We start from the raw sequence: 16,405 nt of genomic DNA, 5'->3' as shown, positions 1-16,405 counted from the left end.
CTTTCCTCCTTAATAGACCGCCCACCGATTGGCCCCTTAGACACAAAAGGAAGCCAAGGTGACTTTCGACAACTTTTGTTGGCACGCGCCTCCTCTTCCTCCTCTCCACTCTTTGGCTTTTCCGTAAACCGACAATAAAATTCGAGCTCGGTATCAAATGATGATGGTGAGTGACACGCAATGCTTGAGGCATGACTGGCAAATTATGTAAAAAGCCGCCGTCGCCGGAGGGGAGATAAAGCGGGGTGGCCTCTGAATCCTCCGATATTATGTATTATTCATGTAATGTGTCTAATGCTCAGCAAAACGAGAGAGAACACATTGAAAAAAAGAAAAAAAGTACATTGGAGTATGAAGTGAGAAGCGTTTTAGTAAAATTTAAAATATTTTATTTTTAATATTAATTTTATGCTAATACTTAAAGATGAACATAACACAAATACATTTTAATAAAATATTAAATTCGCAATTTTTTTTCAATTTAAACCAAATTGCAGAGCTAGTTTTTTGTTTTCAAATATGATTAAATATTTGCAAGTCAGTTCTGGTGAATCACTGTTGTTAAAATTTTACGTCATCAAGAAATGATCGTATTGTTATTTAATAGGAAACCTAAAATACTTTAAAATCATCAATCTTGTGTTCCATTATTTAAATATAACATAAAATGCTATAGTGTTTCTCACGTATTCTCTCTGTAGAATGGGCGTTGCTCCCTCTCTCCCTATTGGCAGGTTCAAAGGTGGCGCGCGGGAACACGTCGTGCACCTTGATATTTAAATGTTCCCGCGCGCGACCTGCCAATGGGGAGAGAGCGAACCTCGCCCATTCTACAGAGAGAATACGTGAGAAACACTATATGAACATATGAAAAGACTCCTTAAAATGTTTTCTTGAATGATTTGATAATTTAATTGTTTTATTTCAGATGTTGAGTTGAGTTTGAATTTAATTAAAAAATTATTTTTATGACAGAAAAGTACCAACTCTCTTTTAAAAATCAATGTTATAAGTTATAATAAATAATCTAAATGAAAAAAAAATTAATTTTTAAATCTTAGCAATTAGATAAAAATATCAACAAGAAGATGTCTTGATATCTGTTTTTAAAATATTTCCTAGGATTTTCTTGCTAAAATTTGTGGCGTTTTTCGATTAATTTTTTGTCACGATGCTACGTGCACAAATATTTTTTTACACTTCCCCGCGAATGTGCCCATGTGTGGCAATAGATCGGTGGGTGAAGTAGTGCAGCTCACGAGAAAACTGCAGAGCTGCTGGGCCGGGGCGCGCGTGTCTATGGCGAATGTGTGAGAGCAGAACATGGGCAATAATAATCAATTACCGTTTGAGCGGCGGCGTATCGAGCGAGCGAGCGCCATACTCGGAAAGAAAGTAACGTGGGAATTCGAGTTGTTAACACGGCCGTATGACACGCTGATTGATTTAACAACCGTTCTGCCGCGCGCTGACTAATAGTAATAAATTAGCGATTGAGCACGCGTGTGTGTGTGTGTTTCGATGCTCTTTTACGATAATATGCATGCATGTCGCTTTCGATAAAATTTCGGCCGCTTTGTTTAACGGAGCGCGAAATGCGTGCCGAGCTCATGATTAAATGTTTCGTTTGATGTTCGCCGGCAATTGGGCTAATTGGGCCGCGGCCAATATCGGTCGGATTAATTACCTCTTAATGCATATTGCCAAATTAACGCAGGTGATAATAAAATTCAAAAAAGTACTGTCATCACCATTACTGTTTGTGGATTTGATTGATCAAATGTTGATCGGATCATTTTATTCAAACTCTAGAGGTTAACCGGGCAAAACTGACATATTATCCTCTTTTACTCTGTAAAATAACTGTTTAATCGTCTTGAAATTACATCCTGGTTAGATAAACAAAATGTTGATTACCGAATAAATTTTTTTAATAAATGTTTTAAAAATGTATTGTGAAATTTTTAAATGTTTTTTAGATTGATGAAGACTAAATTTCGGGTTGCAGTTTTAAATCGAGGAATTCACTAATACTCATTCGAGCTAGAGAGATATTTCTGTACAACATTTCAGATATTTCTTAAAAACCTCAATATTCATTTAGGAAATGGAAGTTTGCACGTTAAAAGAATTGAGGAAAGTATTGTTTTGGTGTAAAATTCCACTTGATTAAAAGGATCAAAAGTAAAATGATAATTTTAGCGTGAATGATCTTTTCAGGAATTTTTTAATGTAATTAGCCGGGTGAAAAAAATACCACCAGTATTATTATCCAGCGGTGTGATCACATTTTCTAAGACACTACTTACGATGGTTGTTACTTGAAAATTATAAAATGCTTTTTCCAAAAGTCGGATTAACCTATTTTGCACCAAATTTTTTAAAAACAATGACATAATATAGTGAATTGTCAACAATTTTTTTGGTTGAAGAACGTGACTTTCATTGAATAAAAAATTTTGATTTTTTTTTTTCATCGCTTTTATTTTAGTTTGATTTTGAGCTGTTTGTTTTAGGATGAGAAAAATTAGCTTTCATCACATACAAAGCTCGTAATTCAATATTTTTGTTGCTCAAATATTTGCATGAATGCTTTCAAATTAGAATCGACAATTTTTTTGCCCAAAACGAGCCATTCCAGTCGGTTACATTCGAAATCGAACCGCACTACTAGACTAGTCGTCCCAAGTGGCAGTTTCGAGTTCACAACACCGACGACGACGAAACTTGATTATCGCAGCGCGGCGGTGCTGCTGTAAATTTTTAATGCCTCTCTGCCAGTGATCGGCGGCTTCCATTCACTGCGTAAACGCACGACATACATATATATTCTCTCTTTCCGTTCGTCCCATTAAATATTGACACACGCACTCGCTGCAAATGTTCCAGCGCGGATCAATTTGGCCGGCGATCGAGAGAGTGCTGAGAGAAGCGCAGGGTGCATCATTATGCGCAGTGCTCTGCACACGCGGCGCGTCCATTAAATTATTACTCTCCCCCGAAATCATGCATGTGATGTAACAAAGAAGCTGCAGCAACAGCAGCCTCGCTTTTCGCACGACGAGAAAATTGCTTGTCGAAAAACGAACGGGGGCAGTGCGCGAAAGAAGGGTGAGCCGTTCAAATAACTGCCGACTCTTTTGGGGGAGGATGCGGAACGTGGTAACTTTCAAATCCTCCGACAACATGCGATGGATGAAATGCCTTTAAATTGACAGATTGTTTAACAATGGAGGTTGGAAAATGATGACTTTGGAACTTTTTATAAAGCATTTTTAAACCCTTCCTATATATTTACTGCTTTCAAAATAGGGTTGCTGACCGTGAACTGACAGAGCATATTGGATTTTTTAAATAAGGGTGAAATTTAATTACGTTTAAATCAAGACGAGAGCTTTTTTCTTAATCGTTTTGCCCTAAAAATAAGTAAATAATAAAATTGGGGTATTACACTATTTAAGTCTCATTGATGAAAATGATGAAAAGGTCAGTAAAATTGTCATGTAACATTACTTATTATAAATTCCTGATATTTTATTTACATTTAAGAATAATTTATTCTTAATTTCAGCAATTTTAAAATTATAAATTAATATAAAAATTAAATATTATATTTTTTAATTAATTTTTTTTAAACAATATAATATATGTATGTTTTATCCAATATATTTTTTTTTAACTGCTTAAATAATTGTTTTAATCATTTAGATTATGTAACTTTATATAATTATAGTTATCAGTTTAATCTGCAATATCATTGATCAGATTTTAATTGACTTTTTTTGGTGGTCTTTTCTTGTTTACATTCATTTACGTCTCAATAAATTAATTTGGTTTGGGTAATAAATTTTCTGAACATGAAAAATGAAATTATAATTTTTGGAAAGATGATTTCTGAAAGATTTTCATTGTACAAAAAAATAGTCAATACCGATGTACAATTTTTCTGTTTCTCCAAAAATGCCACTTTATCTCAGCACCCCATAGAAAATGCCTATTTTCACCTCCCTAGCACTTTTTATTCTCACGCATCTTTTACTCTCCACTGCACAAGTTGTTCTCTTTCCGCTGCAGAAAGATTCTTCCTCGCTCCCCTCCCACCCACTCAGCCGCACTCGGAGAAATTAATCTTGGCGATTAACAACGAGCGCAATTGTATTTGTCAAGAGGGTGCCGCCGTGGGGGTGAGTGGGCGCTGTGCCCTTATTTATGGCACCGCCGGTATAAACTAGATGACGCTTTCGGAATAATGAATTTAATATTACAGGATGTTTTGAAATGGTCAGAAAAGCATGGGCTACGTTTAAATCCGAGTAAGACCAAGGCAATGCTCATTCATTCATCTCGAATTAAACCAAAATTAAATTTTAGCAATCTTCCAAAGCTGTTTTTAGGTGGTTCTGAAATTGAATTTGTTGATAATTTTAAAAATCTAGGAGTGTTTTTTGACCAAGAATTTCGCTGGGATAAACAAATTTCTACAGTTTGTCAGAAAGTTTATGGCACTTTAAACAATTTAAATAAATTTCGTGCTTTGACCCCTGAAAAAATTCGCCTTCAACTTATAAAAAGTTTAATTCTACCTCATATTGATTACTGCAGCATAATATATTGTGACGTGAGAAAGGAGCGACTGAAAAGGATAGATGTGGCATTAAATAATTGTTTGAGATATGTCTATGATATAAATTTCGGTGAGCGCATAACCCCTTTTTATGCTAAAGCAGGTATTTTGAAAGTTGAGGAGCGAATGAAGCTGAACACTCTGTTGATGACACACAAAATATTATATGAAAACAGCCCCCCCTATTTAAGGAAATTATTATTGCTGCGCGATGACTGTCAAGTCAGAGCTGCTAGAACACACAGATTGTTTCTCCTTCCGCCATTTGATTGCAATGATGACTCTTTCAGAATGACAAGCTATCGCCTTTGGAATGCACTGCCGCAAAGTTGGTGTTTGAATGAAAATATTAACTCATTAAAAAATAAATTATTGCAGCAATATTTGAACCAGTATAGGCTGAATGAATGAAATAAAAAATTAAAACAGAATTTAAAAGGACTGATCTGGAATAATAAAAGCTGAATTGCGAGGCGAAAATCAAAGACGAAAATAAAGCCTGTTTACTAAACATAATTTGAGCTGCAGTTTTTTGCCAGGAGTAAGAGCAAAAAAAGAACAAAGAAAGCGGCATTCGGAAGTATCAGGCAGTCATCTAAATGCAAGCTTTCAGCATCCAGAAAAAGAAAAAAAAAATGTCCAAAGAACTTTATTACTGTTAATTTTTCTTTTTGTTTTGTATTTTGTTATGTAAAAATTTGTATGTAAAATTATCATCTTTTCTCTCAATTATATTAACTTGTATAATTTTGAATGTATAAATGATGTATCCCGTTATGGGCAGCAATTGCCTTTGTGATAGATCAATAAACACAATTTGCAACTAAATTACGTCGCAGCTCTCGGAAAATACACACACACAAGTATACATATGTACACCTGGCGTGTGTATGTGCAGTGTCAGTCCGCTCGGTTGGATCGGCAATTAAAAGCGGCGGAGAGGTGATAATTAAAAATGCCGTTCGTCGAGCAGTAAAAAAGCGAGATAATCCCGTTTGAATGAATAAAAAGGAACGCCGGTGGCGCAGGGTGGAATTTTTTTTGCACGCCTCGGTGCGCTACAAAAATGGAAGGGCGCGCGAAAGGGGCGTGTTTGCGCTTAATCGGACTCGGTTTCTGCGAATGGCGGAGAAAGTCTCTCTCTGCTTAAAAAGATTAGAGTGTCACGAGTCGAGTTTAATCCGCAGTTTACACCAATCTCGCTCTTTGCGGCTGATTGTTCACCTGAACTCTTGGCTCTTGCGGCCTTAAGCCACCGGCATCCGTTTATTTCATTGTAATTAATCTCTGCTCTTTTAAATATGATTATAAAGTAATAGTAGATAAAAAAATTTTATCAAAGAAAATGGCAGTTTTGATTAGCGTTTATTTAACTTTCAAAGATTTCACACAGTTTGAATTGAACTGGAAAATGATTTAGTTATTAATTTATTAGTTTTTAAAACTGTAGATAATTTATAAAAATTTAAATTCAAAATCCTGGTACATAATGGCGCCGTTTTTTATAAATTTTGAAAATATTCGAGTAAGAAAAAGGTACCCACTCGTTTATTGTGCTGAAATGGCTAAATTATAAAAATACTTGATTGTGAGTTCACTAAAATTAAAGAAAAAAAAGCATTTCAAACTAAATGTTGCAAACTAATAGTTAGACATTTAACATTTACTCTAATTATTATTATTTTTTCATAATTTTTTCAATTTTATGTAAACAAACTGTAAAATGTAGTGTGCTATCAAAACCTGTGTACATTAAATTTAATGAGATTCTACTGAGCTTGTGCTTTATTTAAACTACACCTTTCTGCTGAAAACATGGTTCAAAGTTTCCAAACAAGGTACGTAAGTATATAAAATCCTCGATAAAGTTTCCTCTCAATCACTCTCCGCAAAATCAGGTTTGACGCTCGCCTTTGTTCAAACGAGGAAAATAAACAAGAGGTTCATCAAACGCGACCGAAGACAAAACAATTCAAACAAGGAACAATTGGGCCTAAACTTGGGTAAGTACGTCTCGTCTATAAACGCATACGTCTTACAATAACATGATTTAAAGAGCATCTCTCGCTCTCGCGCCGAAAGTCAGTCACTCGCAATTTGGCTGCACGCTGGCGTATTGACACAAAATTACAGAGCCGCTCGTCGACGCGCAGCACACGCGAGTTAATTAATTTTGGCTGCTGACGGCGTCTTTAGCGGGAGAAGAGGAACAAGGCAGGAAGCTGCAGCCAAAGTTTATAATTCAATTATTAACTCGAGGGCTGTCAAGTTTTCAGATTAAATATAAATAATAATAATTATTGCGAGCAGCGTGTGCCATTCTGTGCGCTGTTTTGACTCGAAACTTTTCCCATTCGAACGCCGCCGAGAAGCCGCATCCATGGGAAGGAAGGAAGGGATTGTGAAGAGCCGATCTCTCGAAAATGAGATGAGAGAGAGAACAAGACGCGCGAGAGGATAAATAGAAGAAGAAAGGGAGCATGAGATAGGGAAGGCTCAAGCAGAGAGAGATTGCTGCTGATGCTCTCTGCCGCACACACACACAGAAAGAGGATGCTCATTTCCCATATTATTATTATCAACACTGCGCCTCACTTAAACCATTTTCACCTTTCTAAATAACATGTAGTTACTTACTTTGATAAGATAAATTTCGCCATAAATTAAATACTAAACATGTAAAACATTGTGATTGATTACAAGCATAGCTTTTTTATAATAAGTAAAAATGTTTAAACAGGGAAAAATATTTTTGTTTGGTTCTTCATAGCGCTGTTAATTAAATATTTTTTTTCCTTACTTCTGGCTCCAGCTTAATTTAAAGATTTTTTAATTGCCAATAATTTCTAAATGTGACTTCCAATGTCAAGTTATATTTATGTGGACAAAAACGGGGACCTTTGAACTCTTTGAAGTATTTATTTTCTTTTAATATTAAAAAATTTTTATGATTGCATTGAATAATTGGATTTACCATTAATTACTGAGTTGATGTCATTGTTAATTTTAATATTTTTCTGAATTAATCTTTGGTAAAAATATATATTAATAATATAGAAGTTTAATCAATTTCATTTGCTAAAGAGTTAAGCAAAAATTTATGATTTTTTCTAAAACTTGTAACAGACAAGAAGTAAAACAAATTAAATAATGTTAAATATAAAACTACCGGTAAATGTTGTTAATTTGTTAGTGTGAGTGTGTGTTTTTTGTAAATTTTAGTGTAGAGTTGTGTCGTGTTTGCGTTGTTAAGTGTATCATGAAAAAAGATTTCCAATTTTACTTCCACTTTAGAAATATGATATTAACATAAATTTTGATGCTCATAATATTCTTTCACATTTAATATTGATTTCCTTCACATTTTTTAGCATTGATTTTCAGCTCCTTTTTAATGCAAGATTTTTTGTCTTCAAAGTTTAATCAAAACCGAGCATTCACAACCGTGTACACAACAAAGTCTTAAGAGAAACAGAGAAAATCACAATTTAATTTGGCAGACTCCTCTTGGCACAGCTTTGTTGGTCATTCAAAAGAATGAAATTGCGCATGAAAGTCTTTTGGCCGGTGTGCACAAAAAAGTTGCTTCCAAACATTGGCGTGAAAAGCCATCTTTTTCGCGCACCGGTGAAAGCACCGTGAAAATTTCCGAGCGAGAAAGAAAAAGTCTAGGTGCGAGAGAGCAGAGAGCGTTGAGCCGAGGGGAAAGGAAGACCTTTAACACTCTTGGGTCCACGAGTTCAAATGCAATTTCAACCCGCAGCAACTCAATTTGCCGGCCTCTGATTCAGCCATTTGTTTATTCCAAACTCGGGCGAGAGACAAAGGCAGTGGAGAGGTGGAAAAGCAGGCAAAGGCTCTGCAAAGTGAAATAAAAAAATCAAAGGATAAAGGTATAGTGTGAGGAATTTCGTCTTTGACTCACAGTAAAGTAAGGAAAATAAAAATACAAAATCATAAAGAGAAAATTTCCTAGACTAATGTTATTAAAAAAATCACCAAAATCCTTCTAGACCTTTTGAGTAAACTTTTACATACCAAATACTGGTATTTGCAATATTTATTTTGGTAAGTAATGTTGGTTATTTTCGTAATTACTAAAATTGTGCATTATTTTAATGAACACCAAATTAACTAACCACGTCTAGGACTCTGATTTTGTCATCATCTTTGATTTTTTTTAAATCCTCAAAATTGTAAGTTTTAACATGATTTTAAGCAGTCACTAAAACACTTGTAAGAGTTGCTTTCAACAAAATAAAAGTTTTTCGTATTTCGAAACAAAATTTGGCGGAATTTGCAGACCTGTCAAAGTGTTGGTGTGGCCGCTCCTCCGCCGTCCGTGGATGTGTGGATCACCGAACGCAGAGAGTCTCACTCACTCACTCGCGAGATAAGTTTTCGGGCAGAATCCGGAATCCGCACTGAGCAAATCAACTGATAGACTGCCTGGCAGTGTGTGTGTGTGTGATTTCGATCTGGGTGTCGGCCGGAGCGAGATGCGGTCGCCTCGAACGCAGTCGACTCTTTGCCCGCGAGCCGCGAGCGAAGCAGCTCCGCGTGGTCCGTGCGGCCTGCGCACCCCGCCGATCGATCCGAGCGCCTGGCGGCAGACCCTCGCACTAGCTACCCCTTCGATCCACCCCTAACTGCAAGGCCTGCAAATTTTTTACCGCTCGACAAAATATACACTCCCCGCCCCGAATCGCAACAATGCCCATCGGTTTTGTCGTTTGCGACGTGTGTCTGCGTGTGTGTGTTTTGAGCATTGCTTTTTTGCAAACGTTGTCACGACGCATACACGCATCCCTCTGCTGGTGTCACTTTGACTAAAAAGCGAGCTGAAACCGAGGGCTTAATTTGAAACGCGCCATCTGTGTTTATATTTAAACGACGTATAAAACAAGAAAGTCAAAATTATGGATGAAAAAAATTTGATCATTTTTTAACCTATTTGTTTGAAATAAACAGAAATGAACTGTATAGGAATAGGAAAAGTCCGGAATAAAAAACTTTTTTAATTGAAATTATGGTTTTAGCAACACTTAAAATCACCTATTTGATGAAAAATGATTTGACGTACAATGGCAATCTAAATAGCAACTTTTTTTTACTTATTTATTCAGATTTTTTCTTTTTAATTGAAAAAGTTGTTAAATATGATCAAACAAGGCAACTTTGCCATCTAAAGGAACACAAAAATCTAAACAAAAATATTAAAAATTAAATAAAAAAAATTTAATTTAAAAATCATTTAATGGTAAAATATACATGTACAATTATTTGAAAATAAATTTAGTATATAGATTAATTAAAACTGAACATTTTTGCAATTAAAATGTGCACAGTGATTATTTTTATCAATCAATAAAAATTAAAATTTAGTACAAAAGAGGCCTCCAGCTAACTCTTTTGATAACTAAATTCATATTAAACCTAAATTCACCTAATTTCAGAAAAAAGGGGGTACTCTAAAATAATTCACGTAAACTATCGTAAAACAAATCAAAAATGATTTAAAATAATTAGCAGTAATTTCACATTCAACTTAAATTGGGATTTTCTATGATTAAAATGATGGAAAAGTTATGCACTAAATAATTATGTTTTATCAAAATTTACAGATATATGGCCATTATTTTTGACGAATTTCTTGATTCAGTATTGAATTATCTAATATTCTGTAAAATAATCTTTGCAATTGATTAATAATTAAAAAAGTGTGGAGAGGAAAGTTACTCATTCTCCATGAAAAGCAATAAATCTGAAGATTAAAAAGTTTTTTTCCCCTTAAGAATATCAGCAACAAATAAGCTTTTAAAGTCTCGTCTTAATGCCTGTTTATAATGCGTGTTGAGTGCATGTTTGTCCCTTAATTTCGTGGCGCAGTCTCCTTTCTTCTAAAGTCTCTCCTTGCATATATGTATGCGTGACAAGCACCAAGCTCAAATTACTACGTACAAGGCCCCACGGCTGAAAAAATTTATGCACTTTTTTGTGCTTGAGAAAGTGTAGCAAGTTTGGATAAAAGTGCGAGATAAAGTGGCTGCGAAGAAAAATAAAAGCCTAGTTATGGGCTGCGGGCAGGCGAGTTTGCACCTATACGTCTTTATTTCTGCTCCCTCTCGCACGCGCCCATTTTATCTTTTGGCAAATTTTATGGCGCGCGAGCGAGCGCCTTAAAAAGTGGAAGGCAGTAAACGCGGCATTTAAATAAATTATAATTGAAACGGCCCTTTCTGCGCATGCTATGCTGCTGCCGAGGTGTGCACGTGTTGTGCATAAACATCAGCGCTGCAATTATTATTACTTTTAACCTCACAAAATGTTAATTTTTGACGCAGATCATATTTAATACAATAGGAGAAAAATTTAACAAGGTAGAAGAAAGTACTGGAGTGAAAAATCTAATTGATTAACAAATATTTGATTTTTTGAAGAAAATTGTTCTTTTTTCTTGAACCACATTTTTCAATTCAATTCATTTATTCTCTTGCAACAATCCAGTTCTAATGGTCGAATAAATAATGTTAAAATTTAAATATAATTACAAACAACTGGCAGCACAAAATTGATTATGAAAATATAATTATAAAAGCTTTTAAATTTTTTTCAGAAGTTACCGGAAGTTACTACATCTTTAACGATATTGAGAAAATCCACAGATTGGTACATTTCTTTTTTTGCCTTTTTGCTTTCATTCATGTACATTTTTGTACTAGTTTTCATTCATAGGGTATTTTCTTTTTGAGTAATAATTTTTTTTAATTAAAATAAATTTCCTATGTTTTTCTTATGAACATTATAGCATAACTTGTTAACAGAATATGATGACAATCTATACCTTCTATCATTTCTTTTACATTCTTAACTATAATATTTAATTCAATATTTATATAATTAATGTGATATGATACTATGTAATTACATATTAATATTTATTATCTATATGTATATAATCTAATAAAAAAAATTGAACGTTCTACCTTGATCAACTAAATCTGCTAATAATACAACCGTTGCGATTAATTTCGGCCGCCATCAGTTTGAACTAATCGTGTTATTTCGGAGCGTCTCCAATTTGCAAGTATGATTTTGTGCGATATAATCCGATCCACACAAAAATGAAAGACGCTCTTCCCGCGGCAGCCACGGAGTAATTAATATCGCGCGCTCTTTCTCTCCGCATTAATTTTTCTCTCCGCAACTTTCGGGCGCCAAAGCCCCTGCGGTAATTAACGGAAAGATATGGATTTTCCGTGGAGCGGCCCGAGGAAACACACTTTATGCAAAAGCGAGGGTCGTGCGCTGCAGCTTTCATCACGACCACTCGAGTCCGCGCGTTTGTTTTATTAAAAGCAGAGAGAGAGAGAGAGAGAGAGAGAGAGAGAGAGGGTTTGGCAAATCACTTTGGTCAATTCGAGCTCGGCAGTATAATAATATCGGACCCTCGCCCGCAAGCTTGTCGCGGAGCATTTTAATTAATTGCTGCTGGGGTAAAAAGCTTCGACCGTTGCAAGTCGGCGTGTAATAAATGGCAAAATCAACAGCTTGTGAAGAAACCGGCACACACACTTGGCTACAAACTTTGGTCCTGCACAAAGGCCGAGAGGCCACTTGAAATTCTCTACAAATGAGAGAATGAACAAACAAACGCGAAGGCCAAATTTGACGGCCCTTGATAGAATTGCATTTTCCTGTTCCAAATTATCATAGGGTTGAACAAGCCAAGTGAAGTCCGCATGATATAGATTTTAATCGCGATTGTTAAAATTCCTTTGATCTTTGCACAATTATAAATTTAATCAATGATTCTGCACCTTTTAAATAATTTACCGGCAAATTTTTATAAAAAAAATCTTTACTAGATTAAAAAATTTTCGGTATAGATCGAAGTATTAAAAATTTGGAAACTGATCGTGACCTGTTTTATTTACAAAATCCTTGTGAAATTCAAATAACCCTAAATAAATTTAAAAAAAAAATTGGCTAGAAATTTTTTTAAGAGGGGCTTATTTTGGTGATGTAATTGAATTAAACAAGATTTTTCGTTCCAAAGGGGCAAATTAATTTTTTTTAAATTTGAAGCTCGGTTAAATTAATGTATTTTTGTGCTTCTCACAGTGAAAAATGAAAAAAAAAAATTCAATTGCGATTTGTCGTCATTAAAAAATAATTTTTATATATGTACAATAAAAAGTGGCGTATTTTTTTTACTTTTTCAAATTTTAAATAGATCTAGTAAAAAAGTGTCTAAAAAATCGCCAAAACTTTGAGATAAAAAGAAAGGTTAAAATTAATCGCTTTTATTTTAGATTAATTTTAAATAATATTATCAGAACAATTATTACGTGTTTATATCAGTTAACATTGTTTGTCCACTTTTTTACATCTAATTATTGTAAAGTCTATTTGAAACAAATGGAATAGAAGGTCAAAGCGAAACCACCACTCGAGATCTTTGCTAAAACGTCAAAGACCAAAGAGACCGCAGTTTACTTATTTAGTTTTTCCCCTCAATTTTTGCCTAGTTTGCAGATCTTGATAGACTAAAAAAATGGTTACTTTTGAATTCATTTTAATTTAAAGTTTACAGATTGACTGCATGTCAAACTAAATACCCAGACGAACTGCATAATTAATTGGGGCTGCAGCCTTAATACCCTGAGTAAATAATTTTCGCAATTGTAGGCAATTAGAATTCCACGCAGTGATGCAGGAGGTGTGCATTGCATGGCTGGCATAGAGAGACGCGCGCGCATAATCTGAATAGCAAATCGGCGTGCCATTCGATTATAGGCCGGCGAGCATCAGGGTGCAATTAGAGCCGGCGGCAGTAAGCGAGTCGATTGAATCGAATCAAATTATCTGTGCTGGTAGCAGAGCAAGGCAATAAGGTGCAGCCGGGTGGTGCTCGTTCGCGCGAACCTGGCCCACGTCAAACACCGCGTGTGCATGCGACTCGCTGAATAATGAATGACCGCACCAGTCTAATTACAGCCCCGTGTGTGCCTCCTCGCGTATGACCGGCAAGGTGCACTTAGCCGCCCGGTAATGGACTCGCCCGCGAATTTCGCACTTTCTTTCTTTATTGCCGCGCGACAATAATTGCCGGTCGGTCTCCTGTGCTCAGCCAAGCGACGACCCTCGAGACGCCGAGTAGCTTTTGTGCTTACACCCACGTGTAAGTAAGCATGTATGTACGTACACCACCGAGTAGAGACGGTATTGTTCTTTCTCGCCCAGGTTTGCTCGACGCCCAGAAACAGCCGATTCAGCACCTTCGAAGGAACGCTTGCGAAACAATAAGCGCCAAAATTATTTAAATTGAAAATTTAATAATAAATATTTAACAAAATATTTAGGAAAAATTGAGGTTTCCAGTTGAAAGGTATCAGAAGATTTTTTTAAATTATTTTTTATTTGTAAGCTTTTGATTTTTTTAAGTATGTAGAACAGGACATTAAAAATGATAAAATATAAGTCAAAAATTAATATAGTGACAGTGAATAACCAGAATAAGGAATTATATTTATTTGGAGTTTAACTTTTAAGTTTCAATTTATTAAAAATTATATTGCCGAATACCGATTAAAATTAGAACTCAAAATTACAGCTGTAAATGTGTTCAAAGTGCTCAAACGATTTGAAATTTTCAGAGCTGATTAGATTTCTAAGCTGATTACTTTAAATGCAAGGTTCATAAAAATTAAATTAAAACTTATTTCTTACGAAATATGTGGAAATATGCAAGCTGAAATTTTTATACAATATAAAATATATTTAATTAATGAAACCCGTCTCGCCTCTGCACATTTTCTTTAAACTTTTGTTTGTTTTTGGCATTTTAGGGTTGTCGCCCCTTCCGCTTTCTACTTCTCCTCGGAGTAAAAGGCCTTTCAAACTCTTGCTCGCGGATAAGGGCTGCAGGTTTCAGGCTTTCTTTGTTTGCCGCCGTTTTAATTGCGCTCTCGCCGGCAGTTTCTTGCGAAAAGCAGGTGGGCGGCACTTGCGAAAATCACAATGGCCCCTTAAAAGCTGAGAGATTTTGCGGCTGCCGAAATAACGCTCTCTGCTAATGAACATTTTCCAAGACACGCACTCTTCCAGCACATAATGATTGAGGCACATAAAGCAGCGTAAATAATCAATCTTGCTGTAAAAAAAAAAAAAAATAAATAAACCACTGACCTTATTGAAGACCATGCACTGGCTGGTCATGAGCAGGGACAGCAGGGTGACTCCATGATGTCTGACATACACACCCACAAGTGGCTGAAATTTGAAAGATTCTTCCAGTTGAAATGCATCATGTGTTGGCCTCTGATCTTGGCATTTTGCTTTGGAAGCAGCTGCAAAATCGCTATATTTTGTTTATAGGGCACCTCCAGGATAAATTATTTTTTAATAAATAGTCCTCGCATTTTCAAAAAAGTCGTCTGTAATCGATCAAACTCCTATTTAATCCTCATTACAAATAAGATTTTTAGGAGGGTTTTTCTGTGAGGGTGCGTTATAACAAGAAAAAACTGATGAATTGAGAATTGAAAATATAACTCACCATCTTTCGATACGCAATCGTTTATATCTTTTGTAGTAGTTGAAAAAATTGAATTTGTAAATTATATATTCCAAATTTACACAAAACCGCACATATTATGCTAAGCATTCAGTGTTTGGACATCATACTTGTTGCTAAAATTAATAGCAAAAGTTGAGAGTGGGACGTTGAGCAATTATTCGGGGGTTTGCTGTTTTGCGGGGAGGCGAAATGTCAAATTTCCGACCGCACGCGGCTCGCTCGGGAAGCTGCAAAAGCGGCGAACAACAAACTGCAACATCGGTTTTGCGGCTCTGTCTCTGCGATCGTGACTGCGAAAGATCAACCAGCGGCACTCGTATATAAACAGGCTGTGCATGACTATGTAATGTATTTTGCAAGGCGTGCAGCGGCCATAATCATGCTGATTGGCTCGCGATTAATAATTTATGAGAGGCAGCAGGTTTATGTAGGCGAGTGGCTCTCTGGCGAATCATCCATCTATGAGCGACTACTCTGAGTGATTGGCCTCTAAGGCTATTTTTTATATACGTGCCGAGCTACGTGAGATGAAATATCTATTGGAGCCGGACTAACCGAGAAGTGCAGTCACTCGCCGTAAAATAAGCAGCAGGCGGATGCGCTTGCTGGCGATGTCTTCTTCCTTCGGACAATGCAATAATGCTATGAATTATTCATGCGCATGTTTGTTGTTCTCATTGTTGCCACCGGGTGCATTGTTATAGGATGGGCCGCACCGGATTATAATTGCTCCGCTTGGCAGGTTGATAAGCGACCTAATCCGCCGGTGTGGCGTGTCAGAAAATAATTTTCTATTCACCGCAGCTATTATAATTCTCGCGCGTCTCCCAATTTATGGCTGGCGATCATGAATTATTCCAAACAGCAGGGGAGCTGAAGTTTCTTAATAATTGAAAAAAGGAAATTAATATCTTGGAAGATATTTTAATTTTTTGTAGGTAAAAGACAGACTCGATTTGTTAGAAAATTCAAAACCTCTGTCTTTTTGAGTTATGGATGGAGATTTGTTTCACAAGAATCCAGAAGATATAATATTTGGTTATAAGTTAGCCGTAATTAACAACTTTACCTATAAACTTACATTTCAATATTAAATTTTGTTTCTTCTTTAATTTTGAAATTCAAATTGAATTTTAATCATAGAATAACTCGAAAGGCATGCACTTTTTATCCTAATAGTACAGTTATATGCACACAAT

The 16,405-nt window shown here is 35.7% G+C and overlaps 1 protein-coding gene across 5 annotated transcripts in view; it reads right to left on the bottom strand.

Annotated features, from left to right (window-relative positions):
• Nucleotides 1-16,405, bottom strand: part of LOC132201685 (uncharacterized) — a 167,582-nt gene that overhangs the window by 142,824 nt on the left and 8,353 nt on the right. The window contains exons 1-2 of one of the 5 annotated variants that reach the window (XM_059628065.1): nucleotides 15,186-15,206; nucleotides 14,816-14,899 (exon numbers count right to left, since the gene is read on the bottom strand). The exons of 2 other annotated variants lie outside the window; for them this stretch is intronic. In XM_059628065.1, the coding sequence (XP_059484048.1) occupies nucleotides 14,816-14,899; nucleotides 15,186-15,188 (87 nt within the window). In that variant the 5' untranslated portion in view covers nucleotides 15,189-15,206. Of the gene's footprint in view, nucleotides 1-8,929; nucleotides 9,139-14,815; nucleotides 14,900-15,185; nucleotides 15,207-16,405 lie in introns of those variants that run through there. 2 more of the 5 variants (XM_059628048.1, XM_059628073.1) reach the window with 2 other exon arrangements.

The sequence above is a fragment of the Neocloeon triangulifer genome, unplaced genomic scaffold (genome assembly GCF_031216515.1).
Source record: "Neocloeon triangulifer isolate White Clay Creek 2 clone unplaced genomic scaffold, ASM3121651v1 ptg000001l, whole genome shotgun sequence".
NCBI classification, from domain to species: domain Eukaryota; kingdom Metazoa; phylum Arthropoda; class Insecta; order Ephemeroptera; family Baetidae; genus Neocloeon; species Neocloeon triangulifer.
This window is presented reverse-complemented; position numbering and strand designations above follow the sequence as displayed.